The 26,040-nt window shown below is 37.0% G+C and overlaps 1 protein-coding gene across 1 annotated transcript; it reads left to right on the forward strand.

The window, feature by feature from the left end:
• The first annotated feature begins 819 nt into the window (after positions 1–819).
• Positions 820–25,941, forward strand: LOC129722720 (homeobox protein unplugged). Its single transcript, XM_055676410.1, has 3 exons — positions 820–1,804; positions 24,915–25,162; positions 25,227–25,941. The coding sequence occupies exons 1-3, from the start codon at positions 952–954 to the stop codon at positions 25,518–25,520; spliced, it is 1,395 nt and encodes a 464-aa protein (XP_055532385.1). The 5' UTR covers positions 820–951; the 3' UTR covers positions 25,521–25,941.
• The last annotated feature ends 99 nt before the right edge of the window (positions 25,942–26,040 follow it).

Here is a 26,040-nt window from a genome sequence, read left to right on the forward strand (position 1 = left end):
ATCCATAAACGTTATTTTTTTACAATCCTTTCAGAGTTCTCCCTTCCCGCTTTTTGCATGGAAGTGAACTGTCAAAACACCTCATTATATTTTATGCGATGGAAGCAAGACAACAAAATCAGTTTATCAGTTAACGAAGATTGTCAAGGCATCGGTCAGTGTCAGTGAAAAGGTGTTTCGGTGAGGTTCATTTTGGTTGAGTGGGCTGTTTGTTTTTCTTTTTCGCTTTGAAGTGAAGATCATTTGGTTGGATTTTTCGTCAAATTTCATTCCGTAACCGTGAACGATGCGCGCGATCTATTTCATTTGAGTATAACAGCACGTTACTAGGACGAAAATCTAGTGTATCTGAAAGAGTGCTGCGATCATTGGAAGTGAAAATTGAAAATGATTGGCTGTAATTTTCGAAGAATTTTGCTGGGGAAAATGACTTTTATCAGCACTGATGTTACGTAGTTTATATTAGACAGATCACGCCAAAAACCGCCTCATTGTGTCTCATATCCGTCGTGGTGGTAACGTAGCGAAGAGATTCCGCATGCAGAAATTGTTCTTACAAGCTACGGTTAACATTTGGTTGGGTAGCAAGCAATTACGATGCAATGAAAGAAAACAAATAAGTTTATGTAGCTCTCTGCTTTCCAGCCCACCCCACCCAACAATCCCTTCAATGAGACCGTATCCAGCGTGACAAAGTGTGTATGTATACAGAAGGAGGGGTCTATGTCGCGAAACTAACACAGTTGCATTAAGCCATCTGTACGATGAAGGAAAAGCGAAAAACTAAAAACCATACAGTTCATGCCCGAATGTTCAGTTCAGTCGAAAAGTGCTGCCGGATTGGTGTGGTCGCGTTTGCTTATTACCGTTGTCGCGTACCGCGTTTTCTAAAGTTCGAGCGTTGGGTTTCATGAGGAACGACCGTAAACAACGACGACGACAACCGCAACAATGGAAATGGATAAGACAGTGGACTTGATCCAGTCGGAGGATCGCTTGAGACTTTCCAGGATACCAAGCTCCTCGTTTTCGATTGAAAATCTCATTGCGAATACGGCGGAAAGCAAGCAAAGAACAGATTCTCCGTCGGCATTGGACCGGTCTCGACTATCCGCAAGTGAGGTTGGACCGTATCTCGTTGGTGGTTATAATGCGGCCATGCTATCATTCACTAATTTTCCTTTGTACAATCCTTGGGTAGGATATCTGTCACAAACGGCCAACGAGAAACTATCGCAATTATTTGTCAGTGCCGCAAGTGGTGATAAACGTGTTCATAAATCATCAACACCAAGTGAGTCTGGTGAACTGGGTCGTGAGGGACCTGCCAATAGTAACGAAAGCTTTACTGTACAGAGTGGTGATAAATCGTCAATAAATGTGAACCTCTCGAAGTCGTACTCCGGCCTACAACAGTATGGATCTCCGAGTCTCGAAGCAGCGGCACAGTATTTTGCCAACACTCGAAGATCCTTCTATCCGGCGGCAGAATTTGGTGAAAGTGGTATTACGGGCGATGCGAAAACTAATGCTGACCCTGCCGCCTGTCCGAGTGTTGTGGATGGTGGTGAAAGTGTGGGAAGAAGAATTTATCTGCGGAATTTCAACAACAGTGACCTGGTAGTGACCAATCGGAACAGTTTGGATGCGCACGATTCGGATTCGCGGCAGTCCTACTTGAACATCGATCGCGACGACGATGAGCAGCAGCTGCGAGATGGCGGAGCGGAAAGCAACGACGATGGGTCCTACAGTGACGATATCAGTCTGTCACTGTCGCCGACCGGTTGTGGGAAAAATCCAGGTAAGGACCTATGCGTATTTTAGAGGGTTAATGAGAGCGAATGATGTGGCACTTATGTTACAACTCAATCGCATGCATACAATTTGGGTTCGAGGCAAAGGGGCGAAGATGCAAGTCATCAGCTTATAGTTTTCGCGTTTTCCCGTTCTCAGATATATTTGTTAAGGCTTATTGGCCTAATTAATAAGTGTATATTTGTTTCAATTAATTTTGAAACTTTTTTAGCGAACTTTTAGCATTTTCATTTGATGTTGGATCGAACAAATGCAAACTTAAATTTTATAAGTTATATCTAGTTCACACACGTCTTAGTCTGGCAGGTTCGTTGTGTGAGAAAGTTTATGCAATTAATTTTTGATAAAATTATAAATAAACAAAATTTTGGAGGTAAAACTAGGATACAAATGTGAAAATTTTGAAAATATTGGAATAAATTTATATTCTGTGAAAATTCGATCATAATTGAGCTGAAATTGTATAAATATTTTCTCGTTTTGTACAACTTTTATGTGCAAATTCGGTTCAAATGGTTTTCTGTTTTTTTTTTTTAAATATTACTCCATTTCGCGCCATTTTGATACAATTTATTCAAATAATTACGTAATTCTCGGTTTCAACTCTACGCAGCCTTTCGAGTATTCCAAGCAATTAGGCAGGAAATAAGAGAAACATGCAAATTAGTATTTGCAAAGAAATATTAGAAGGAATTTAACTGTTACAATTGTGTGAATGAATTCAGAATTTTCTGTAGGAATTCGATAAATTAATAAAAAAGCAACAAATAGAAGTCATATAAAGTAAGGCGAAGTATACCACAATATATCTAACTAACTAATGGTAGCAGTGGTCATAGGTCATAGCAAGGAAACAAAAGGAAGTGTGTGTATTTATTTTTATTGAAGTAGGGTAGAAGCACCGGTTTTGGCCATAGCGCCAGTTTCGGCCATGATAGAATGAAATTGATAATTGTGAAGAAGTATCTTGAATTACACGTATTTCGAAGTTTCCTATTGAAACTGCTGATGTTATTCGACAAATACATTACTTACTGTAGCAAATAAGTATGCGTGTTATACTTTTAATAAAGGAACTGAATATACTCTCCCAGGTTAACTGTACAGTCTAGCGTTTAGGTAATTTGCAAGCTATTTTTGGTAGAGCATAATCTTGTTTAAGTTTGTACATTTCTATAGCAAATTTTGTTACCAGCATCAGGCACAACTCATTACAGCACATGGATAACAAAAATAGGCATTATGGTGTGATTTTTCTCTGCAATATCAAAAATAATAAAAGCTTCCAAAAACGATCAATGATCCATTCTTGGCCACATATCAAAGCAATTCCATTATTCATAATCCTGATATTGGCCATATGTAAACAAATCCATGATAACGTATTAACATTGATGCAAAACATGAAAAGTACGAAATTTTTCGGGCTGTCATAAGATATCGCATGAGATTCGTGAAAACACAAAACTGGTTTTGGATAAGAAAGATTATATTACTACAGCACCGCTTTTTGATATAATATATCCGTTCCGCATAATATATCCGTTAACTATTGGTTCAGAATCTTTACAAAATTGTAACTTCGGTTGTATCCACCGAAACTAACGCTTCGGACTTTTAACTATAGTTGGTAAATAATACAAATAAGTTTCTATGTGAAAAAAGTAAAGAGCGGAAGCTTATTAATAAAGATAAATGACAGAAAAATTAACATAGAACAATGATGTGATGTCAGTGTTATTAAATATCCTACTCAATTCAAATAAAATTCTAGCTCGAAGTACTTTGCACTGCTAGCTATGTGTGAATATAATATTATTATTTAGTTTGATTAAAAGATATACTGACCTTTTAGTTAGCTAAATAACGAGGGTTTTCCGCTGATAAAATATATCTACATGGTGAAGTCAAATTATAAAATAAATTCGTGTGAATTCAACTTTTTCGCGAATTGGCCAAAATAGGAGCCCCGAGTGGCCAATTAAGAAATGTTGTGGCCAAAATAAGAGCCTAGAGAAGTTTTTTGGTTGGAAAATATATAATCAAAATAACATAATTTTACTATTTAAACTCAATGTTAGTGAAAAATATAGGCGAATTCATCCGATTTCCACGTTGAACTGATTCAATTACATATTTATCGAAGGAAGCAGGCCAGTTACCTCTCATCGATAACATACTATGGCCAAAACCGGTGCTTTTACCCTACTTGCCTCCCAAAAAACAGAGGTTGTTGTTTGATTGTCATTTTACAATCTTTATTTTAATTGAAACCTCTATTTATGGTATTGATTTATCCATAGATATTAAAAAAAAATCATTTCCATGGATTACTTGTAGTTGACATATAATGATGATTTTTGAATTTTTTTCGGGGCGAGAAAAGAAAATAATTCTGTATCGCTTTTGTTTAGGCCAAATTCACTTTCTCCTAAATTATACAATTTGTATTTATAATCAATTTCGCATCTTATGTCCCACACCAATAAACCAAATGCCAGCGGGGAAGCGATTCGAAGCGTGTCAAGTACTATTAATCTTCATAAACAGTCCCGGAGTCGTTCGTGGGCACATCAAATTAATTTACAGAGGAAAACGCATAATTTCCGTCCGCAGATATTATCAACCATTTACTCCCCACTTGATGATGTTTATCTTTCAAATCTGTTCGAGCCAGTTTTCCCCCTTGCTGTTGTGTGTAATTCAATTGACTCGCCCGCTGCGCTGCTGAACGCAAAACACCCAGAAAAACAGGCAGAGAGTCTCTAGACAGACAGTCGTTTGCTTTGGAGTTTGGACGAGCCACCGACCGACGACCGCAGCAAGTCACTAGGGAGATTACATTTTTAGCATTTTAGCCAACGAATACAAAACGGGAGTGCAAATCGACTGAATCCACAATCACAGGAAACGGAGGGCGGCAACGCGTTGTCCCGAGCGTGGCATCACTGTGTAATGCTTTTTAGCCCATCACTCATCTTTTCTTCACGCGCGCTGTGCGGTAGGAAGACGAGGACAGTGAAGGCCATCTCAAGGCAGCAGGAGTGCTTTTGGGAGGAAATTGGGACGATGATATCCCGCTTTAGTCACGTCATCGTGCGTCGCTTAACTGAGTTTTATTTTTATTACCATAAATTGGTCATTTAGGGATGAACGGGAGTCGGTCGGCGGCACGGCGGACGTTTAAGTACGTTATGAATTATTTACGCGCTCTGTGTGTGCGACAAGTTTTGATGCAAATTATTTATTCATTTGGTCGTTTGTTTTTAACGGACGAATGTTATATAACAACATGCATCTTTAGAATTGATCATTTAATAAAATGGTATGGACATTTTTTCGGTTCCTATTTATGCTGCAGAATTGAATCATTAGGCTTGACGAGTTTGAAAATAACAGCATATCTGTGTCTATCTCACGGCGATCGATGCCCAGAGATAATATTTTCTGTAGGGTTATGTCGTTCGCCGGGTTTACTACCTTTTCTGGGCCGCCTTATGAAGAGACTGGAGATTAGTCAGTTATTAATTGCGACCTCGTATAGTCGCACTGTCTAATTTTGTTAAACTCTAATGATTTGTTATCTTTTTTTCGATCGTTCATTAGTCAGTGTGACGTGATAAAGTTTGATTTTTTTAGAATTTATTGTTTGTATATACTAGGATGGGGAATCGTTATATGGAATAAACGAAACTTGATAGCAGAAAGCCAGAACCAAGTTTTTTTTGTTCTATATGGAGCCCCAAACAATCCTAATTTTTTCGGAAGTCGATTGGTTAAGTCTCCGCTTGGCGCATTGCATTCCAAATTTATATGGAGATTTGGAAGTAAAAACCAACGTTTTTGCATTTTCTTATCTAAAGAGCTCATAGTGGCTCAAACCATAGGTTTCATGACTGAAAATGGTAGGTTTTCTTGATGCCTAACAACGCTAGGGTGTCCCGAAAAAATACTAGAGCTGTTCAAAGTTGAGTATGTCGAAATTTATGTTGCAAATAATTTTTTCTGCCAACACTGCCAGTGTACCGACGTTAGTCAGATTTCTATCAGAAGTAGCCTCTGAAACACGTTGTAGATTCTACCTACGACTAGAATATTGACTTTATTTGCTTGATCCAGCTGAGTGTATAAACTCGTTAGGACAGGTTATTTCTTATGGGAATCCTACTGGCGCTGGTACATTGGTAATGTTGACAGAAAACAAGATTTTCTGCATTTAAATCAACATACTCAACTTGGAACAGCTATAGCTCTTCTTAGGAACATCCCAGCTCTTCATCTGAAATACTATACTTTTACAAAATGTAGTGCATTATTAGATCACTATTGAGCTCTCTGGAAAGGTAAATGCAGAAAAGTAGTTTTTTTTTTTATTCTCGCTTATTTTCCGTCGGTCTAGTTCCGCCACTGTTGTGGCCAATCACCGACGCCAAGGGAGGCGACTTCTCACCCAGGATCCTAACTCACGACCCGTTTATTAACGGACCGGCGCCAACGGCTTTACTTCCTCATGCGATGGAAGGCGTGATCCCAGAGATTTTTCGCCTCAGAAAATCTCCCGGTGTCGGCTAGGATTGAATCTAGACCAGTTGGGTTGGTTGTGAGTGGATCACGCCACCTCACAACCATCGACGCCTATGTCGGCGGTGGGATTCGAACCCAGGCGTCGAGCGTGGTTGGCGGAGACGTTACCAACCACACTAGGCCCCCGCTCTAGAAAAGTAGGTTTTCCCATATAAATTTTCATAGAAATATGAAATGCAATGCGCCAAGCGGAGACAAAACCAATCGACTTTCGGTAAGTTTAGGGTTGTTTGGGGCCCCAAAAGGAACCAAAAAAACTTGGTTCTGGAAAATCGATCACTTTTCCTCACCCTAGTATATACTGATCAGATATGACTTAGGCCATCTTGCTCATTGCGCACCTCGTCGCTTCGTTTCAATCGGGCTGTTGTTTGACATCCCTACAACATGCCCAGCCCACCACAGCCTTCCGAATTTCTCCGTTTGAACAATGAGTGGTTCTCCCAGCAGTTGATGCGTGGTTCGTCCACTTACGCCACGATTCCATCTGAACTCCACCGCAGACGGTGCTCAACACCTTCCATTCGAAACCCCAATGGGAGCGTTGGTCCTCCACGAGCATGGTCCGAGTTTTGCGGCCGCCTGTTCAGTGTTTTGTAGATGATCAACTTCGTGCGGCGGCGAATTTTATTCGAGAGGAGCGTAGCATAGTGGTTTAAGATGCTATAGTGTATTTGACAAAGTTTTTGGTGTCTAATCACAGTAAAGTCTTTAGCAAAGTTGTAGGTAATCTTATGTAGAAAAACTTGGAGCATACTTGAGTGACGTAGTAATTTTTTCATGATTTCCTCCCGCACTGTGCGATGTTTTAGTGTATTTATAGTGTACATTCTGTCTACAAAAATAAAATCGGTTTAAAAAAATGCTGCGTAGATTTCCTAGGTATTTTCACTAATTTCTTGCAGTCTCTTAGAGGCTTGGGCGTTAAAAAAATAGTTTTGTTTTTTGAGCGTTTTTGAAGTAGAATACTTTTCCCAGGAAGTTCGGCTACATAGGGATGTGAAATGAAAATGTAAAACCGAAAAAAGGGAAAAATATGTCCAACTTCAAATGCTAATAAATCGGTTAGTATTCGATGGATTTCCTTCGTTCTTGCAGCAATAGATTGGAAAATCTTCTAAGTTTCTTTCCAAAAGAAGATAATTGTAATTTTATTATTCACACTATTGTACTATTGAAAATAGTCAAGCCTTGTCAAAACGAAAAATTCGACCTCTGGTTGGTCGTTATATGATTGCTTCCCAAGCACGGTCGACAGAATCATATACCTTGCAATTTAAAACATGCTATTTGGCTTATATAAGCTTATATAAGAGTCTGTTTCAGCCGAAGCTGCTCATAATAGTTCTAGACAGTGACAACAGCAGTCGTCCTCCCTTAGCAGCAGCACTAGCAGTGTAGTGGATACCAGCGATGGCGGAAAGCGGCCTGTGGCGTAGCAATGGATAGCGCACTAGTTGCAGCGGATTCCAGCAACGATAGCAGCTGGGCCAGCTGATGCAGGGACAGTGGATACCAATGGCAGCGTATAGCGGTCACAACTGTGGCATGGCTATGGATAGCGCACTAGTTGCTGCGGATCTCAGCATCGATAGCGGCTGATGCAGTGAGGCACTTTAGTGAAATGCAGTCTCTGTGCGATAGTGGGCACTAGTAAATGCATTCAATGAAAAGTTGACTCATTTTGACAACACGTGAGACGTCTAGTTTTGAGTGTTATATCAGCATTTCACTGTTTACTTTATCACAACGAATACTTTGTTCGCGCTGTCAGTGATAACGCAGATGTCATCGGCATCTTTTCCGATAGTAAATTGAACAACAAATTGTTTTCTCTTGAGTAAATTTACATTTTAAATTTGTGAAAGTTATAAATTTTACTTTATTTCCGTGTCTCAGAACGTACTGAATTATCTTTTACTTCAGTCAAGAGCACGACATTCGAAAAAATTTCATCTCAAAATTTAAAAATTGTCAAGCCCTAACCATGCCAAGTAACTTACTATATTATTGAAAATGGTCAATCCTTGTTGAAGCGAGTTGATTAGTCAACGTTTATTTGCTAGAAAAAATGAAACACGCAAGCAGCCGGGTTATCTTTCTTGTAAAAGTATGTTACTTCAACCTTGCGGTCGTGGCTTTGCACACAACCCTCCTGTTATTTTTTTTGTTTTTCCTTCAAATATGTACAGAATCGAAAGCATTATTTTTTATGAAAAAGCGCGAAAATCATTTATGTTTACAGCACTGTACATTATACGGAAAGTACTTGCCTCCACGACGTTTTTTTCCTTAAACGTATTTGGACATTTTTTTCTGTAAATGAGAATTACGCACGTTGTGTGCGGAGTCTTTGTTACAATATTTCTCAACAGAAACAGATTGAAGTATAAAAAAACAAAATAATGTCGCCAAACGAATGACGCTGTGCATCTTTTTTTTTCCGTGTGCGAGTGCTGTCGGTCGTTCTACGTTTGCGAACACAAGCCTACTGCCACGTACACTAACGAAGCGTATCAAATGAAAGTGTTGACCGTTTACAAGCCTGGTCATGGATCAATTAGGTATATACGAAGGAGCGGCAGATGAGCGAGGTTGCAAGTATTAGATAGCAATATTTTTCGCGTGCTGAGATCGTGACGTCACAACAACCAATTATACATAGTTTGGCGCAGGAACATGCATGAATTTTGTTTGAAATATGGATCGTAAATCGTTTGGAATGCATTATATTTTTGTACTATGATAATATCAGAAACAACATGTGTCTCCCAGATATTGTCATAGATAACGAAATCTTTTAAAATTGACTGACGAAAACGATAACTTATTCTGTTGTAAATTACTTTAAATTCCTATGCCTGAATATTTCATATTTCCAACCTCTTGCGATCAACGATGGATCGCAGGTCTTTGAGCGCTCAGTCATTGGTTGACTTGCTTCATCTAACAACCCACCGCCGGCCCCAGCCGAAAAAAGGTTCTCGCCGGTGCTTTGACCTGCTCGACCGAAGGAGCGCATTCTTCAGCTGGTGCATTTGCGTCGTGTTGCGTGTCTCCCTCGTGCCTCTGCCTCGTGTGGTAGCTCTGCTACCAGCGCGGATCTGGCTCGCACCTTCCGTGATAATAAATTCACCAGTGGTAGTGTAAAAATTGTTGGAACGGCTGAAACGTAAACAATTACTTTTGGACAGATTGATACACCTTACGATACATTACGGAACGAGGCAATCCATGCTTCGCGAATAGACGTCTTTTTTCCGCGTCCGCGTTTTATTGAAAAAATTAATGGAATTCGATGGAAAAAGTGAAAATGTGAACAGTGAGTGTGTTCACTAGAAGCGTTTTAAACAAACGATGCGATCGGTGAAAAGATGAATGTAAGGAAAATGGTGCCAGTGTAGTTGGTTTTAGTCAAACGTGCTTTTTTTTCTGTTGCGAAATGTGAAAAATAGTTAGTTTGTGTTCGCTAGGGTGCGAGCGCAGCGACGAACTCGCGTGATGTTCTAGAAGAAAATGTGTTTAATGTTTTCGAAATTTACAAGTGTTTTTTTAGAAAGTTTGTGAATAGTAGTGTAGTATCCAACCGTAACAGTTGAAGCGTGTAAAGGCGCTATATCCTTGGTTTTGAAACCAGAACATGAGGAGGAAATACCTATGTTCCATCCCAGGAGATTGGTCAACGAGGAAGTGTACTTTCTTAGCTTTATCACTCCCAACGAATTAGGTATACTTCTTCTTACATACGGATCGGTTGGTACGGATTGTCTGGATTATATTGTATCATATTGCGCTACACAGTAGGCCTGGCCGTTGACAAGAAAAATGTATGGAAATCATTTTTTTTTAAATGATGGATATCATTTTCCAGGATCCTTTCAAGTACTGGCTGTGTTAGTGTTGACTAGACTAGACTAGACTAGACTAGACTAGATTGATACACCTTACGATACATTACCTTCCGATACTAAAATGCGCCGGGAATCGGCCTGAAACCTATGTTCAAAATCCTCCGCGCGGAAATGTTGTGAGCAAACATAAAAGTTTGCCGGAAGATGCGGTACCCGACAGAACAAACGCCAGCGTTTCTCATCATCGGGATTTTTAAGAGAAGCATGTATGCTTATTAGGGTGGGTAAAAATGATCGATTTTCCAGAGCCAAGTTTTTTTGGTTCCTTTTGGGATCCCAAACCACCCTAAACTTACCTGGAGTCGATTGGTCTTGTCTCCGCTTGGCGCATTGCATTTCAAATTTGTATGAAAATTTATATGGGAAAACCTACTTTTTTGCATTTACCTTTCTAGAGAGCTCAATAATGCTCTAATAATGCACTACATTATGTTAAAGTACAGTATTTTAGATGCCTAACGACTCTGTAGAAGACACTGAAGAGCTAGGATGTCCCTAAGAAGAGCTATAGCTGTTCAAAGTTAGGCATGTCGATTTAAATGCAGAAAATCTTCTTTTCTGCCAACATTACCAATGTACCGGCGTCAGTAGGATTCCCATCAGAAGTAACCTGTCCTAACGAGTTTATACACTCAGCTGGATCAAGTGAACAAATTTAGGTCAATATTCTAGGCGTAGATAGAATCTACAACATGTTTCAGAGGTCACTTCTGATGGAAATTTGACTGACGCCGGTACGCTGGCAGTGTTGGCAGAAAAAATGATTTGCAACATAAATTTCGACATACTCAACTTTTAACAGCTCTAGTATTTTTTTGGCTCACCCTAGCTCTTTAGTGTCTTCGGCCAAGTTGTTAGGTATCAAAAAACCTACCGTTTGAAGTCATGAAACCTATGGTTTGGGCCATTTTGAGCTCTTTAGAATGGAAAATGCAAAAAAGTTGGTTTTTCCATACAAATCTCCATATAAATTTAAAATGCAACGCGCCAAGCGGAGACAGAACCAATCGACTTGCAATAAATTCAGGATTATTTGGACCCCAAACAGAACAAAAAAAACTTGGTTCTGGCTTTCTGCTATCAAGTTCCGTTTTTTCCATATGACGATTCCCCACCCTAATGCTTATACCTAACTTTTTGGCTCCCGAAACCAAAACATCACCAAGTTTAACTGAACACGATGGCAATCGCGTTTTTTGGTTACCGTAGAACGTTAAAAACTGTCGAATATCCGCACTATTTGCCGAACGTAAACGATTGTTGTGACGTCACAACTTTGTACTCGCCACCTCTGATCGCATATTGAAATCGTATCTGCCACTCCTTCGTAATATACCTTATTGGTCATGGATACCCTCTTTTTATAATTTGAAGAGACACTTGGGAATATCATGTGCGAGTCTAATGCAGAGTTTTTCAAAGAAATAACTTTCAACACTGTCAAAAAGCTGTTATTGCACAACACGGCAAGTGAAAGAAGGTTTTTACCTAATAATAAAGTATAAGAAAACATTCCTCACTCGGTTGGTTTACGTGTGAATTTATGACCTTTTGACATGTTCCTCATTAACCGACAAATTATACCACAATAATTGATTATATGTGATATTTTACAGGATTTAACTATAAAAACAAGAAAAAACAAGGAAATGTTATACATAGTAGATATTGCAGCCAGTATTGTTCACATTTCAGTCAAAAAACATGCATTCTACTGTTCTGAAATGTGTCAAATAGTATCTTAATTATAGAGGATTGTTCAAAATATGGCGTTAAAGCTCGAAAAAGGCGCGAAAAAAAGTGCAGGACAAGACGTAACTGAGCAACTGCTAATAGTTAACGTTTCCTCACATACCTTTTCTCTATATATAAACGCTGGTAAATTAATACTGCTAAATATTTTTTCGCTCTTACTTGCACGGTTTTTAAACATTTCCACTGTAGAAAAACAGGTTTGTCTGTTTAAAAAACACACAAAAATGCCCAAAAAAGGAAGACACATAACCAGATGTCACCACTGACATTGTAGAAGTAGATATTTCAATGTAAGTTTCAATAATGGGATGAATCCTGATAACGGGACTATGTTTATTATCAATCAGGCTTTCGAATACACCGACTCTGCTATCATTTTCCCCTGATAAATTAATATGCCAGAGCGATCAAGTTACCTGATGAAAATATCGCAATCCTTCGTTGGGGAATCCTGTTTTGTACTCAATGTCCTTCTGTGCTGTTTCGCAGCATTATTCCTAGGTTTGCTATTATGTATATGCTCTTTTTGACCGGAGGAAGAAAGAACCGATCAGAGTAACATCTGATTACCAATTCGTGCCGATCGGGTGGATTTACTCTGCTCACAAATGTGTAGTGTCATTTTTTGCTCTGCAAGCTACTGTGCTAGCCATGAGGCAATGTAATGTAACTGTTTTTTTTTTAATATTCGCGTTGACGGCGTTGCTGTTATTTGCTTAGTTTTTGTAGGCGAACAAGAAAGAAGGAAATACTTTTGCTTTTATCATTTCGCACAATTTGATAATTACATATGAAAGTGGTCCCCGTGGCTCTGTGGTGAGCGATGTCGGTCGGCTAGCTCTCCCACACGGTTGTGATATCGTGTTCGATTCTCGATCGAGCCAAGGAACTTTTCGAGCTGGAAATTTTCTCGACTCAGCACTGGGGCACGGTGTATCGTTGTACTTATCCTACACATGCAAAATGTGCCAAAAACAATATCGATAACGAATTCTCTCAACTAACCTAGTTGATCGAGACCGCTATTAGCCCCAAGGCTAAGCGTGCGATATTGTTGTTATATGAAAGATGGCGTAGATGCGAACAGCCTCTGAATTTTTTTTAACAATGTCAACGCAGAATGCTTAAATATCAATTTTTAGTAACCTAACTATGTCAGCTGCATTATTTGATAAAAGCAAAGGAAATCCTACAACACCCGAGTGCAAATTGATCCTATGAAGAATTCGTTTGGAACCACAATTAGATTTTAAATTTTTACTCCGTCGAGAACTGTGCAGCTGAATTCAGTGCTCACTCAATTGATTGTTTTTTCTTTGCACCGTGAATCACAGTGCTCTTTATTGCATTGCGTTTATAAAAGTTCGTGGTTCTGAAAATGGGTACCTTTGATGTTTTTTTCGTAAGAGCTTAATTAAATCAAGTAAAACTATGAGATTTTATCACTTTCCCTATTTTATCACTCCAAACATCATCAAGGGGGTGATATAATCGGGTGATCACTGTATTTGCAATGGTCGACTAAATTGATTGCCCGGTTTTGTGATGGAATTGCTCTGATATGAAACATGATGGTGCAACATCGACGTGTTATATTACAAATTACGTAACGCTGAAAATCTAGATTTCAGACCCCCCCCTCCTATGTAACGATAGGTAGCGTTCGACATGACTCCCCCCCCCCTAAAATTACTTACCACTAATCAGTCTGACCCCCCTCCGAAATTTTCAATTTCGAGCAAACATGATAGTTACGTAACTGTCTCTACGAGTGAGCAATGCATCAACATTTTGTTACGTACTGAGAGAATTCAAGTTTATTCATTACTTGAACACATCGCAATCTGTACACTTTGAGACAAAACGACAATCGGATCATAATCGTTTCGTTTCCATCGCTGCTTGATGGTTTATGAATTAACAACTATTGAACTGCCGGGAGATGACAAAGTGACGTAAGTGCAATTTTCGCGAATATGAGTTTTTCATGTAAATTTGTTCTTTATCCGAAGACCTATCTTTTGGTATCTTCTTTTTCGTTGTTACTTATTCGTACGTTGCATAAAATCGAAAAAAAAAAAAAAACAAAGTGACGTTGGCACAAATTTCCATACAAAAGTGACGAGAAATTCTTTCGTTTTTGGGCCGTACTAAAAAACTGATCACTTGGATCTACGTCACAATGTCATATCACGGCAGTGAAGTACAACTCACTTCGTCACGAACTTCAACATGCTTTCGTCGCTTTAAAAACGGTAATACAACGATGTTGAGGAATGTTCGTGTGCAAGTAGGCCAGAAATCTTCGAAGGGAAAAAAGGATGGGTTTTCTTTATCGCATCGTGACGTGTGATGGAAAATGGATTCATTGCAACAAACCGAAAAAAAAAGAAAGTCATGGGGACTACCCAGTCATGTTTCTACGTCGGTGGTTCGCTGAAATATACGCGCTAGGATCGGTGTTATTCACTACGAACTGTTGAAACTAAACGAAACCATCATTAGGGAACAGTTTCGATTTCAATTAATGCGATTGAGCCGAGCAGTGCACGAAAAACAGCCACCAATGGCACTAAAAAGTGATTCTACTACCCGGCTTCATACTGCTAAAGTCGTTCAAATTTACATGAAAACGCTCAAATTGGAAGTGCTACACATTCTTCAATAAACTATGAAAAAGATCTAGGAGAAGTATAGTTTTAAGGTTTTTGTTCCTTTTAGAGTTAATTAGCGAAAAATCATAATACTAAAAAAATAATGATTTTCGAAATGTAGGTAAAAAATAACCAAAAAAACTAATTTTAAACTTTGCATCAAGAGGAAAAATTGAAAAAAAAAAATCCGAAATACTCGCACGCCAATTTGACAAAATGGTTGAATGTGCCCAAATCAACCGTCACAACGTAATAAAAATGTTTGGAGAACGTTTGTCGACTGCCAGGAAGACAAGATCGGGGGATATCGAAATCCGCAGATCGCAAAAACGTGAAATTTCGGTTTTCGAAAATTTTTTTTAATGCCAAATGACTTTAAAACGCATGAAACGTCGGGAATTGGTGTCATCCGAAAAAAATTTTTTTTGCAAAAATCGACTCTCTGGGACTTGGTCGTTTTTTCAATTATGGAAGGCTGAGTTCAAAATGTTTAGAATTTATTTAATGAAATTGATCACAAGTCTCTCGAAATAGCCTTTATAATGATATACACTATAACTAGCATCGAATACATTATGTTTAATTAGGGTGGTTTATTTATTCGGCATAGGGTGGTTCATAATATTATGAAAAATGAGTATAATATAAAAAAAAGCACTTCGGTTCAGATCAATCAAAGAAATAGTTATCGGTTTCCGTTATACTCTACTAAATTTTTTGGAAATAAATATTGAAATTCAGTCCGCAAATATATATTTCGACTGTGACGTACAGTCTTCCTCAGTGCTTATGTGGACTGGTAAAGAGCAAAGCGTAAATCCTGTTTTTTTATTTGTAGTAGGTAAAAATGAAAATTTAGCACCCTTAATTGGAGTTAGGTAGGGAATAATGCGGTCGATAGTTTACCGTACCATGTCTGGGGTTTTTGGGAAGCAGATTGAATAGCCATGAGGGGTGATTACCTGCGTCTTTATTGAGAAGCGTGCATGAGTGTTGTTTATAAATTTCTAAACTTTCCGCTACGTCTAATTTCCATAAATTATTAACGGGGCGGAGGAGGTGAATGTTATCCGAAGTTAGTGGATGTTTCGTTAAAAATATGTTCAGCCACTTTTGATTTGAAATGGTGTGGTGGGGCATTTGTTGAAACTTTACTTGCTTTGGTCACTTCTGCGAAATGTTCTTTGAAACGTATCCCTAGGTTACGTTTAGTTTGTCCAATGTAAACCATGTCACAGTGACTGCATGCAATTTTATAAATTCCAGCTTTGTTCAGGGTATCAATAGGGTCTTTGGTAGACCCTAATTTTGTTTTGAGTTGGGTATTTCTACTAGTGTAGACAATATCCATCCCAAATTTTCTAAATTTTGAACAAAGTGGGCGTGTCAAGTTAACGTCATATTCAACGGCTACCCTTTTCAGATCTTCTGTTATTGGGGTGAGTGTTGTAAAAGATTTCCGAATTTGAGCACGCTTCTTTTTCGATAAAAAATTTTTTATCGAAAAAGAAGCGTGCTCAAATTCGGAAATCTTTTACAACACTCACCCCAATAACAGAAGATCTGAAAAGGGTAGCCGTTGAATATGACGTTAACTTGACACGCCCACTTTGTTCAAAATTTAGAAAATTTGGGATGGATATTGTCTACACTAGTAGAAATACCCAACTCAAAACAAAATTAGGGTCTACCAAAGACCCTATTGATACCCTGAACAAAGCTGGAATTTATAAAATTGCATGCAGTCACTGTGACATGGTTTACATTGGACAAACTAAACGTAACCTAGGGATACGTTTCAAAGAACATTTCGCAGAAGTGACCAAAGCAAGTAAAGTTTCAACAAATGACCCACCACACCATTTCAAATCAAAAGTGGCTGAACATATTTTTAACGAGGAACATCCACTAACTTCGGATAACATTCACCTCCTCCGCCCCGTTAATAATTTATGGAAATTAGACGTAGCTGAAAGTTTAGAAATTTATAAACAACACTCATGCACGCTTCTCAATAAAGACGCAGGTAATCACCCCTCATGGCTATTCAATCTGCTTCCCAAAAACCCCAGACATGGTACGGTAAACTATCGCCCGCATAATTCCCTACCTAACTCCAATTAAGGGTGCTAAATTTTCATTTTTACCTACTACAAATAAAAAAAACAGGATTTACGCTTTGCTCTTTACCAGTCCACATAAGCACTGAGGAAGACTGTACGTCACAGTCGAAATATATATTTGCGGACTGAATTTCAATATTTATTTCCAAAAAATTTAGTAGAGTATAACGGAAACCGATAACTATTTCTTTGATTAATCTCAATCACTCTGCTAAGACGCTCGTTATAGATTTTCTAGATTTGACTTCGGTTCATTTGATTGGTGTGACGTCTTCGACAAAGTTGTACATAATGATTATGTCTTTAAAAAAAAATTACACTTAAAAAAATTATTTATTAAAAAATAAGTTAGAATAAAAATTAAAAATAATTATTCAAAAGAGCTCATTTTCTAAAAATCTGTTTTAAAAAAAAACTACAAAAGACTTCTAAAACAATTAAACCAGTTCGATCATTTGAAAATCAAGAAAAAAAATCAGTTTTCGAAAAAAACATTTTTTTTGGGAATTTTTATTTAAAAGGCATTTTTTTTTCTTTTGAAAGAACAATATGTTATCTACAATCTTGCCGAAGACACTATGCCAATTAAACAAACCATTTCGAGTGTAGACATATTTTTAATTTCCAATAGAGCACTCTATGAGATATTAAGAATATTTTTTACAGTCAAAACGGTTTATTTAATTGGCATAGTGTATCTGGCAAAGTTGTAAATAATAACTTTGTTCTTCCAAAAGAAATGTACTCTGTGAAAAAAAATAAATTAAAAAAAATTATAACTTTTTCTGATTTCTCCATGACCGGTTTTGTTGTTCAGGTTATCTTTCGTAGTTTTTATGAAAAAACCTAAATTAATCCACCGAGCGGTCAGACTCAGCCTTTCTCATTCAAACTTATTATTTGTAAAAATAGATTTACATGAACGCTTCAATCCAATAAGTGTGTATTCACTTTTTGGGTTCTAAAATAATGATGTTGTAATAGAAGTATAAAATATGAAATTTAACGTAATGCAAATGCTCAAGAAATAGCGAAATAAACGAAATGACTCTTAATTTCGAACAATTCAATCACGAGCGATACCGGAAACATTCAAATGGTATGATACCACATTTAAATTATATTATGGCCACATATATTGATCAAAGCAGGTATAGTTTTAAATGGCCTATGAATTTCTTTTTTTCCATAACTTTTGAACCAATTGTCGTGTAATCTTTGAGATAATAGAATTTCGTTGTTTTATTAACAATTTAATACATAACGGTTGCTTGGTTCGATTATAATCAAATGAAATGGGAACGTATAGGGTAGCCAAACTTTGAAACCACATGTTCAATCATAATTCATCAGTTAATCTTTAACTAGCCCGTTCATCTGATAATACTATTGATCAGCTAGACCTTTCATTTGACACCAATTTCGTGAAAATCGGTTCTGCCATCTCTGAGAAATGTGAGTGAGTTTATGTATTCTTCGGAATATGTTTCTTTTCAAAGCTAGATTTCACATTTTTAAACATAACAGGCAAAGTAATAGTCCGATTGCAAAAAATCAATAGTGGTATATGACATTCGGCCATTGGGACCACTTTTATACCTTTGGTTTTTCCAGTGATTGCTATACCTTTCTAGGAGAAAGGCAAAAAACATACACTCTTAAAACAAATTATTAATTTTTAGAAAAAAAAATTAAAAGAAAGTTAAAATTAATTATCCAAAACAGCCCATTTAAAAAACCTGATTTTTGCCTTTCTCCTAGAAAGGTATAGCAATCACTGGAAAAACCAAAGGTATAAAAGTGCTCCAAAGGGTCGAATCTCGTATATCAATCGACTTAGTTTGACGAGCTGAGCATTTTTTGTATGTGTGTGTGTGTGTATGTGTGTGTGTGTGTGCGTGTGTATGTGTGTGTGTATGTAACGCTCTCCCAATCGCACTCGATTTTCTCAGAGATGGCTGGACCGATCTTCATGAAATTAATTGCAAATGAGAGGGCTAGTTGCCCCAAAACCCTATTGAATTTCATTGTAATCGGATTTTTGGTTTAGAGGTTATGTTTAAAAATGTGAAAATCACGAAACATCATTATCTCAGAAACTACTCAACGGATTTTAACAAAATTGATTTAAATGAACGAGCTACTTAAAAAACCCTTAACCTTTGAGTTTCATGAAGATTGAACGTGTGGTTCAGAAGTTATTTGAAGAAACGTGTTCTGGAGAGTGTTTAATCTCACTCATGTTTCTCAGAGATGGCTGAACCGATTTCCACAAAATCAGTGTCATTTATAAGACCCTATTGATTTTTTTTGCAATCGGACTATTACTTTGCCTGTTATGTTTAAAAATGTGAAATCCAGCTATGAAAAGAAACATATTCCGAAGACTACTTAAACTCACTCACTTTTCTCAGAGATGACTAAATTCAACAATCTTAGTGTCAAAGTTCAAAAGTTATGAAAAGAAACGAAATTCAAAGACTATTTAAAACTGTAACTGCTTTGATCAAAACATATGGCCTCAACAAAATTTTAATTTGGTATTGTGCTATTCGTACGTTCCCGGTATTGCTCGTGATTGAAGTGTACGAAATTCAAAGTCATTTCTTTTATTACGCTATTTCTTCAGCACGAATATTTTACTCCTGATTAATAATTTTTTTAACTTTTTGCCTTTCTCCTAGCGAGGTATAGCAATCACTTGCAAAACCGAAGATATGAAATTGGTCCAAAGGGCCGAATGGTATATATCACTCGACTCAGTTCGACGAGCTGAGCATTTTCTGTATGTATGTGTGTGTGTGTATGTGCAGATTTTTATTTTCAGTCACTTTTCTCAGAAATGGCTGGACCAATTTTCATGCAATTATATGCAAATGAAAGTTCTAGTTGCCCCATAAGACCCTATTAAATTTCATTGTAATTGGATGGATGTTTAAAATGTAAAAATCACGAAACATCAATTCTCAGAAACCACACAACCGATTTCAATAAAATTGGTATCAAATGAACGGGCTATCTTAAAAAAACCCTTAACTTTTGAATTTTATGTAGGTTGAACATGTGGTTCAAAAGTTATGAAAAGAAACGTCTTCTGAAGACTGTTTAATTTCACTCATGTTTATCAGAGATGGCTAAACCGATTTTCACAAAATTGGTGTCAAATGGAAGGTCTAGTTGCTCCATAGGTTGCTATTAAATTTCATTGTAATCGGATTGTAACTTTGTCCGTTGTTCATGAAAATGTGAAATCACATAATGAAAGTAAACATATTGACCTTCTCCTAACGATCACTGGCTAATTAAAAGGTAGAAAAGTGATCTAAATGGCCGAATATCATATACTACTCGACTCAGTTCGACGAATCGAACATTTTCTGCATGTATGCATGTACAGGTGTATATGTTTTTGTGTGTATGTGCACCTTTTTTTTCGCACTCACTTTTCTCAGAGATGGTCTGACCGAGTCTTTCTATCTTGGTGTCAAATGAAGGGTCTATTTGCCGCTTAGGTTGCTATTGAATTTCATTGTAATCAAAATTTTAGTTTTGGCGCTGCGTCAGAATGTGAAAATCGCTCTTATATCTCAGAAGCTATGAACATAGTTGAATTCAAATTAATGGGCTTTTAAACCGCAATACTCATTATGGATGATATTTGATCATCTTAAGTTGTTTTCCAGAAACTAAATGTCGGCATCTTCGCCATCGAAATACCCGGATAAGGCAAAATTTGGCCATTTTAGGTTGTATTCCGGGAACCATAAGTAGTCATCTGGATTTTTCGCGTGATTTATTTGAAACATATATATATATATATATATATATATATATATATATATATATATATATATATATATATATATATATATATATATATATATATATATATATATATATATATATATATATATATATTTCATGGTATTTGCATATGTATGTTTTGATGTACGCTCATATGTGTGTGCATGTTGGGTTTTGAATGTTCGGTATAGTTGTGCTGTTGGCTATCAGAAATTCCTTATTTAGAGTGAAAAATGGAACCAGCAGAAATTTTCAAGGAGTATTTTTTCTCTTAAATCGTGTAAATCTATTTTAACATATAATAAGTTTCAATGAGAAAGGCTGGGTCTCACCGCTAGGTGGATTCATTTAGGCTTTTTTTTGAAAGACACTACTATTATCTACAACTTTGCCGAAGACGTCAAACCGCTCAAACGAACCGTGTTGGCTGTAAAAATATTTGTAATCATCAATACCTATCTGAAATAGCATTTTTCAATAGCTTTTCAAAAATGAGTTGTGTCTCAAAAAATTAAACCAATAGCACAAATGGTATCTTTTGCCTATAAAAACGTCTATACAAAGTTTCAGCCAATGGGCACGTTCACGTTCTGATGATGTAAACTTGACAGAAAACGGATGGTCGAACTGTCAAAACGACGCAAACCCAGAAACAACGAGTCAATTGTGTTGCGTATCTGATTGAGGTCCCTCTACTCTCATTATCGATATCGATCGATCGATACAGTCTATTGTCCGATTATATAAGCCAGAGCACTGTGTCTTCGTTCAAGTGTTGGCAAAGGACATTATTGTGGTAAATAAAACGAATAAATTGTCTGGTACAACATTCGAAAGAACAAGTACAAGTGTCCTAGAGAGTAGATTTTTCAAACAGAATTAAAAAAAAACATATTCCATCAGTTTCTAATGTTTCATGTACTTTTAAGACACTTGGAATCGAAAACATTTTTCAAATATTCAAATTCCACGTACCTCCTGTGTGTGATTTTGCAAATTACATGGATGCATTCAACATTTTTCGCGAGACACAATCTTAATTTTGGTTGAGATAATTTTTTTTTGCATAGAGTAGTTTTTTAAAACATTTTGTAAATTTGTTTTATAATATCTTGCCATTTTACATGGTATTTTTCCAACTCAGCATTGCCACCATAACGACAATGATATAACAAATATTACATTTTCAGGAATTTTTCTATTTGTATTCAGTGAAAAGTGATTTTTTTCATTTTATATCCAATTTTACACAATATTAGGAACCACCCTATGTCGAATATATGAACCACCCTAATGAAACATAATGTATTCGATGATAGTTATAGTGTATATCATTATACAGGCTATTTCGAGAGACTAGCGATCAATTTCATTAAATAAATTCTAAATGTTTGAATTCAGCCTTCCACAATTGAAAAAACGACTAAGTTCCTGAGAGTCGATTTTTTCAAAGAAAATTTTTTTCAGATGACACCAATTCTCGACGTTTCATGCCTTTTTAAGTCATTTGGGATCAAAAAAAAAATTGAAAACCGAAATTTCACCCTTGGGTGATTTTTCGGTTTTCAAAAACACCAAACTTCGATCGCTTTGCGCCACCCCATTTTAAGTCCGATTGAGTTGAAATTTTGCACAGGGTGTTTTCTCGAGCAGGTGAACATTTTGTATAGGGTTTTTTTTTTGAAATTTTTTGGTCACTTTTTTCTATACGATGATTGGCACCCTAATGTTTATATCCTCTCATTAACAGGAATTCCAAACTTTGTTTAAAGAATAAATTTTTGATTTACAAACAAATTTTTAGACCAGCTTTATGCTGTACCGATCTGGTCAAGTTGTTGTTTAACAAGGAAGAAAACGCTTTAAAGGATTCAGAATAAAGTTCCGAAAATGATTTTGAAGCGTCCTCCTTGGTTTGGTACACTCGAATTACATAGACTTACTGTTGTTAAAACATTAAAAGCTATCTCAAATAAAATTATTAACAATTTTCGACAAAAAACGTTGCAATCCTCAATTGCTACGATAAGCTCTCTTTATAGTTAATAAGTTAAGAATTAAGTTAGTTGTAAGTTTATTTCCTTTATTAGACAAGTAGGTTTTAATCCCTACGAATGATAAGTCTTAATTGCGAAAATAAACAAATCCCAATAATTTAAATTACAAATTTCTAACAGTTTTTAGAAGTCACCATTTGTGATTGGCCAGCCTCTCAACTCTAATTTCAAACAGGTTGTAGATACTAGAGATAGTCGGGTTTCGGGTTTGAAAATTTTTGAAAGTGTTGGGTACGGGTCGATTTCGGGTTTGGTGATAAAAAATACAATACACCTAGGTACTTAGTTCGCTTGGATAGCACCAACTGTGTTTCTCTCAACTTTAGAGTTGCAATATTACACTTTCTTTTTTTCGTAAATGGGATTATGATTGTTTTAGAAGGATTGATGTTTAGTCCTTCCAGGTTACACCATTTGAGTATGTAGCTTAGAGCGGATTGCACTCTATTAGAAATGTTAAACACTCGTTAATCTCTAACTAAAATAGTAATGTTATAAGCGAATCAGATCCCGATCAGAAGAGCATAACTAAAAAATTACAAAATCCTATCAACACGAGATACAAATAAAAGATTTTAATAGAATTTTGTATTTTCCCATATGCTTGCGATATCAAAATTGAATCTGAATGAGTTATAGAAACAAATCCTGAAGTGAAGTTGCTCTGAGACGAATCTAACATTTTCTTCGTCTCTATCAAATCCTGTTGTTTATTACAATGGTTGTTATTATAGTGTTCTATATGCTATCTAATTTTGTTAGAAAGCTGACACGTTAGTAACAAAGTTTGATATGAGTTTGATGTTAATAGAATATTTTTTGCTATTATTTCTGTTATTTTAACACCTAACGGGATCAAATTTAAAAAAAAAAAAAAAACATGAAAGGTTTTTCGCATAACAAACTAACAGCTTCTGTTACATTTTTGTTTTGTCTTTCTGATCGGGATGACTTCGCATCCTAGGTTTGTTAGGTTGTTGAGAAGATCATCGACTACAATAGACCACAATAAAGGAGATTAAACCTCTCTTTGCGGACAAACCCTTATTGGTTTTGTTGTTTAAGGTGATATTCCCAATATGGCTGTCATTAACCAGTTTGCTCACAAAGCAGGTGTCCAATTCGTGATGCACATGTCAAAAGCGTGTTTTTCATAGATTTTTTATAGATACGTGGGAAGCATTGTCAAATGCTCCCTCAATGTCAAGTAAAGCTGAGATTTCTGTAGCCTCGAAAGACTTCTCTAGTTTTGAAACTAACGTGTGAAGTGCTGTTTCAGTTGATTCGCTAGTTTGATAGGCAACCTGGAACTTGTTTAATGGTCTTTTATAAGTTGAATCAAATGCCAAAAAGCTCCGAGATCGTTACTTGGGGTGAAAATAATTATGAAGAGCCAAGACATACTGTTTTTAAAAGCGATTTACCTAGCTCGAAAAACTGTTTTTTCTTATAGTTTGAGAAATTCAATATGTCACCTTTAAGATTTCTCGTTCGCATGAATGAATCACAAACTTATCCAAAAAAACATTTCATCTCTTTGTTACAAAACGTGCGTTCGCCTTTTTTATTGAGTTGATGACATGTGAATCCATTATTGTCCACACTTGTATTTCTGTTTTTATATTCCAACACTAGAAAATCACACTGTCTGTTAAATAAGTAGAACAGTAAATTTTAAATTCAAAAATTTTGTGTATTAACTTGCTTTGGGGAATACGGAACTGATGGCTCCAAGATTCCACGTATAGTTTGAACGGCAGTGTAAAGGAGTACGTTTACCTTTAATTCGTTGCAATAACAGTTTAAGAAACGAGTGTAGTTTCACTTTCTTTCTCCCATTGACGAAGAAAATCAAATACTGAAGAGAATATAAACTGGTTAGATGACAATAGAACTCCAAATGAACTGTTTACACCTTAATTTGAAAGCTCCATTTATCTTGCCGTAACTTTTCCTAGTGGAATTCATGAGATTTGCGATAGTAAAGTATGAATAACGAATCAAATTCGATCAGTACTAAACGTGGATGGCAGATTGAAACATTACCTGTCTGCCGAAAACTGATAAACATTCTATGATAAAAAGTAAATAATAAGCTGAGAGTACGTTTTGTCGTTTCGATATTCCAGATACAAAAAAAAACCCTTCAAATTACCTTTCACGTTTCGATTTTTGTCACTACAGCATCATCCCGTTTTTTTGTTGCAGATCTGGATGAATCGGACTCAGAACCCTGTTCGGACGACGAACGAGACCCAGGTCATTCAAAAACCGGCACCGACGGTGCACTGGGTGGCAATGGAAGTACCGACAATTGCTCGAAATCTCGCCGGAGACGAACCGCCTTCACCTCGGAGCAGCTACTGGAGCTGGAACGGGAATTTCATGCGAAAAAATACCTTAGCCTTACGGAGCGAAGTCAGATCGCCACCAGTTTGAAGTTGAGTGAAGTTCAAGTGAGTGGTCAAGTGATTGAGAGCTAGTTCATGTGATGATTTTTCATCTTTTTTGTGTGCACAGGTTAAAATCTGGTTCCAGAACCGACGGGCAAAGTGGAAGCGAGTGAAGGCTGGACTCAACTCGCACGGACTAGCCAGTAGGGGGACCAGTGGCAATGCGGCCAGCACGAAGATTGTGGTTCCTATACCGGTGCACGTCAACCGTTTTGCGATTCGATCTCAGCACCAGCAAATGGAGAAGATGAACCTGGTCGGGCCGAAAGCGGAACTAAGGAAGGACCTGGGCATGGAGGCAAGCAGTTTCGAGCGATTCGGTCTAAACAAGCTGGGACCGAAGCCGGCGGGTGGATTTTGAGATTAGAGTGACTGTTCGGGGTGGGTGGGTACTACGCGTAAAAGGGTGAGAGGACGATCCTGTTGTGTGATTATGATTGTGATTGCGGCGTTTAGCGTACATTAATTTTTAGTACTTCAACAACAACGTGAGCAATTTGCCCATTAGTCAGTAATCAAGTGGGGGATAAATTAAGGCCAATTAGTATTAGCAGATGGGGAAACTGTTGCGAATTCATCGAACAGACCAATAGTCAGGGCATCCGGGGAGCACACAATGTATCAAGCTAGTAATGCAAGAGACGTAGCAGATAATTACGCATTTTCATGCACTTGTACAATTACCAATTGACTGTAATCTAATGCGTACAGTTTGTTTCAGTGACCTTTTTAGAGGATAGCAGAGAAAGAATTAAGAACTACAGTGTAGTTAATAAAGAGTATCCGATTCTAAAAATGAATTTTGTTTTTTTTTTGTAATTTTAAATTACAGTCGTAGCTTTTGGTGAGAATGCTTATTTGCAAACTGGGTTCAAATTCTT

This window comes from Wyeomyia smithii, chromosome 2, assembly GCF_029784165.1.
Source record: "Wyeomyia smithii strain HCP4-BCI-WySm-NY-G18 chromosome 2, ASM2978416v1, whole genome shotgun sequence".
Taxonomy (NCBI): Eukaryota; Metazoa; Arthropoda; class Insecta; order Diptera; family Culicidae; genus Wyeomyia; species Wyeomyia smithii.